Source organism: Cariama cristata, unplaced genomic scaffold, assembly GCF_000690535.1.
Source record: "Cariama cristata isolate BGI_N322 unplaced genomic scaffold, ASM69053v1 scaffold24296, whole genome shotgun sequence".
Lineage (NCBI taxonomy): Eukaryota > Metazoa > Chordata > Aves > Cariamiformes > Cariamidae > Cariama > Cariama cristata.
This window is the reverse complement of record NW_009624165.1, coordinates 10,841-12,813: the sequence shown is the minus strand read 5'-3', so window position 1 is coordinate 12,813 and position 1,973 is coordinate 10,841. Positions and strand designations below refer to the sequence as shown.

Here is a 1,973-nt window from a genome sequence, read left to right as displayed (position 1 = left end):
CCCTGCCATCGCAGCCCCAAGGGCAGAGAGGGGCCGATGCAGCCCTGCCTCTGCCTCTCCCCAGGCAGAGCTTGCAAAAGCTTCTCCCAGACCCACGGGTGGGCACTGAACCGAGGAGGCAGCTGGCTGAGCCAGGCGCCTTGTCTGGGGCAAGGCAGCATGAAAAAAATGCGGGGATTTCCCGAAGACGTTCCTGTGGGAAGAAGGACAGGGCTGGCAGGTGTGTAGCGTGTTTGCTGGAGGCTCTGCTGTGTGAAGTGAGGCTCTTTCAGGAGTCCTGACCTGTTTGTCTTGGCACAGCCGTGGCTGGGAAGGGTTTTGTCTCTGGGGGAAGACTGGGGTGCAGGATTCAGCCCCTCCTGCCTTACTGCCAAGCCACTTTCTTTTTGAAGCGAGTGCCGGGCTGAGGAGGAGATGGGTGTGTATGCTGGGGACCTCATACCGGCATCCCACGTGTCTGAGATGGCAGCGACGGGGGTGGAGGGGGAGCAGGGATGCTGCCCGGGCTCCTGCTGGGTTTGTAAGTGCTGCCCTGTAAGATGCAGAGGACTGAGAGCCTCCGTCTTGGTCTACAAAGCTTGTTCAGATGCAGAGAGGGGCTGCATGCTGTGGATGTGTCCCAAGTGCCTTACATCCTTTTTTAGGGAAGCATCAGCTCATCCCTTCCCTTGGCTGGTGAGATAGGATGTCTGGGACAGGAGGGACAAGGGTTGGGGCTGCTGTAGCCGATGGGTTGGAGATGGGAGATAGCTGATGGCCATCTGGGAGGTCTGGCATGTCGAGGCATTGGCAAAAAGCTCATTTCTCCTCTGTTTTATTCTGACAGCCGCTGCAGATCGACGACAATTTCTGTGGCCAGGATTTTAACCAGCCGCTGGGTGGGACCATCACCATCGAAGGGACCCCACTCTTTGTGGATAAGGAGGATGGGATGACCTCCGTGGCTGCCTACGACTACAGAGGACAAACTGTTGTCTTTGCGGGCACGCGAAGCGGGAAGATCAAAAAGGTAGGAAAGCCTTCAGTGATGCTGATGGGGAGGGGTGACCGCTCACCTCGCCAGCCCTTTAGGGATACAGGTAGGGCTGTGGCTCCATCATAGCATGACTTGATATATTGGGGTAATGTGCAAAGGGCCAGTGAAGGGTAATTTCCCCTTCCTCCTCCCTGCTGATCAAATTTACAAAACCTCTATCCTTTGGTAGGGTTATAACCTAGGGAAGTTGAGTCCTGGCCGCTGGTGGATCAGAGCCTGACCCGTTGTGTCCCAGGGCAGTTGGGTTTACCTGTAGCTGCCATGGGAAGGGCTCTGTCTGTCCGGGTACGTGTGGCTTTGCCATTGACCTGGGCAGGGTGGGCAGAGGTGGGTGCTGATGGCTCCAGCCTGGCACACGGGAGACTTCTCTTCCCGTACCCTGCCACGGCACAAAAGACTGCTTGTTGGTGGTAATTAGCAAATAGCTCCGTGCGTGCCTTTCTCTGCCGGCGTCTCCACAGGGCACGGATTTCCTGTTATCATAACATCGTGCCTTTAATTACAGCTGTACATGCCATGTATAAACATAGCTTGCATTAAATGCATCCTCAGCCAGGCAAAAGCAGTGCAAAGGTCCTGGTATGGTCCCTGCCAGGGGCAGGAGCACCAGGGCTTGGCCGGGGGGGTCTAGCCCATGGCTCTGTGGCTTGTGAGGTGCTCCAGCACCCTGTTCTGGGCACAGCACCCTGCATTTTTGCTGATTCTCTTGATCTGTGCTGTGATAGTCCCCACGCGTCCCGCTCACCCTGCCTGTGTTCCCCCTGGAGTCCCGACCTCCCTGCAGCCCTGTCTATGAGCAGTGTGTTTAGGGGCAGGGGGGACATGGGTAGCATCTGTTGGGGTGGGGGGCAGGATGCTGGTGGTCCTCTTCAGCCCCACAGCCTCTGCTTGGCTTTCTGCGGTCCTTGGAGGGGGCACGGCCGACCCGGGGCGGAGC

General features: G+C 57.5%; 1 protein-coding gene across 1 annotated transcript in view; it reads left to right on the top strand.

Moving 5' to 3' along the window:
* The window catches only part of LOC104163925 (plexin-A1-like), a gene marked incomplete at its 3' end in the record, with an annotated part of 7,775 nt that extends 6,766 nt beyond the window's left edge, over positions 1 to 1,009 (top strand). Inside the window, exon 2 of the mRNA XM_009703075.1 lies at positions 827 to 1,009. Within this exon, the coding sequence (XP_009701377.1) occupies positions 827 to 1,009 (183 nt within the window). The remainder of the gene's footprint in view (positions 1 to 826) is intronic.
* Positions 1,010 to 1,973: the final 964 nt, after the last annotated feature.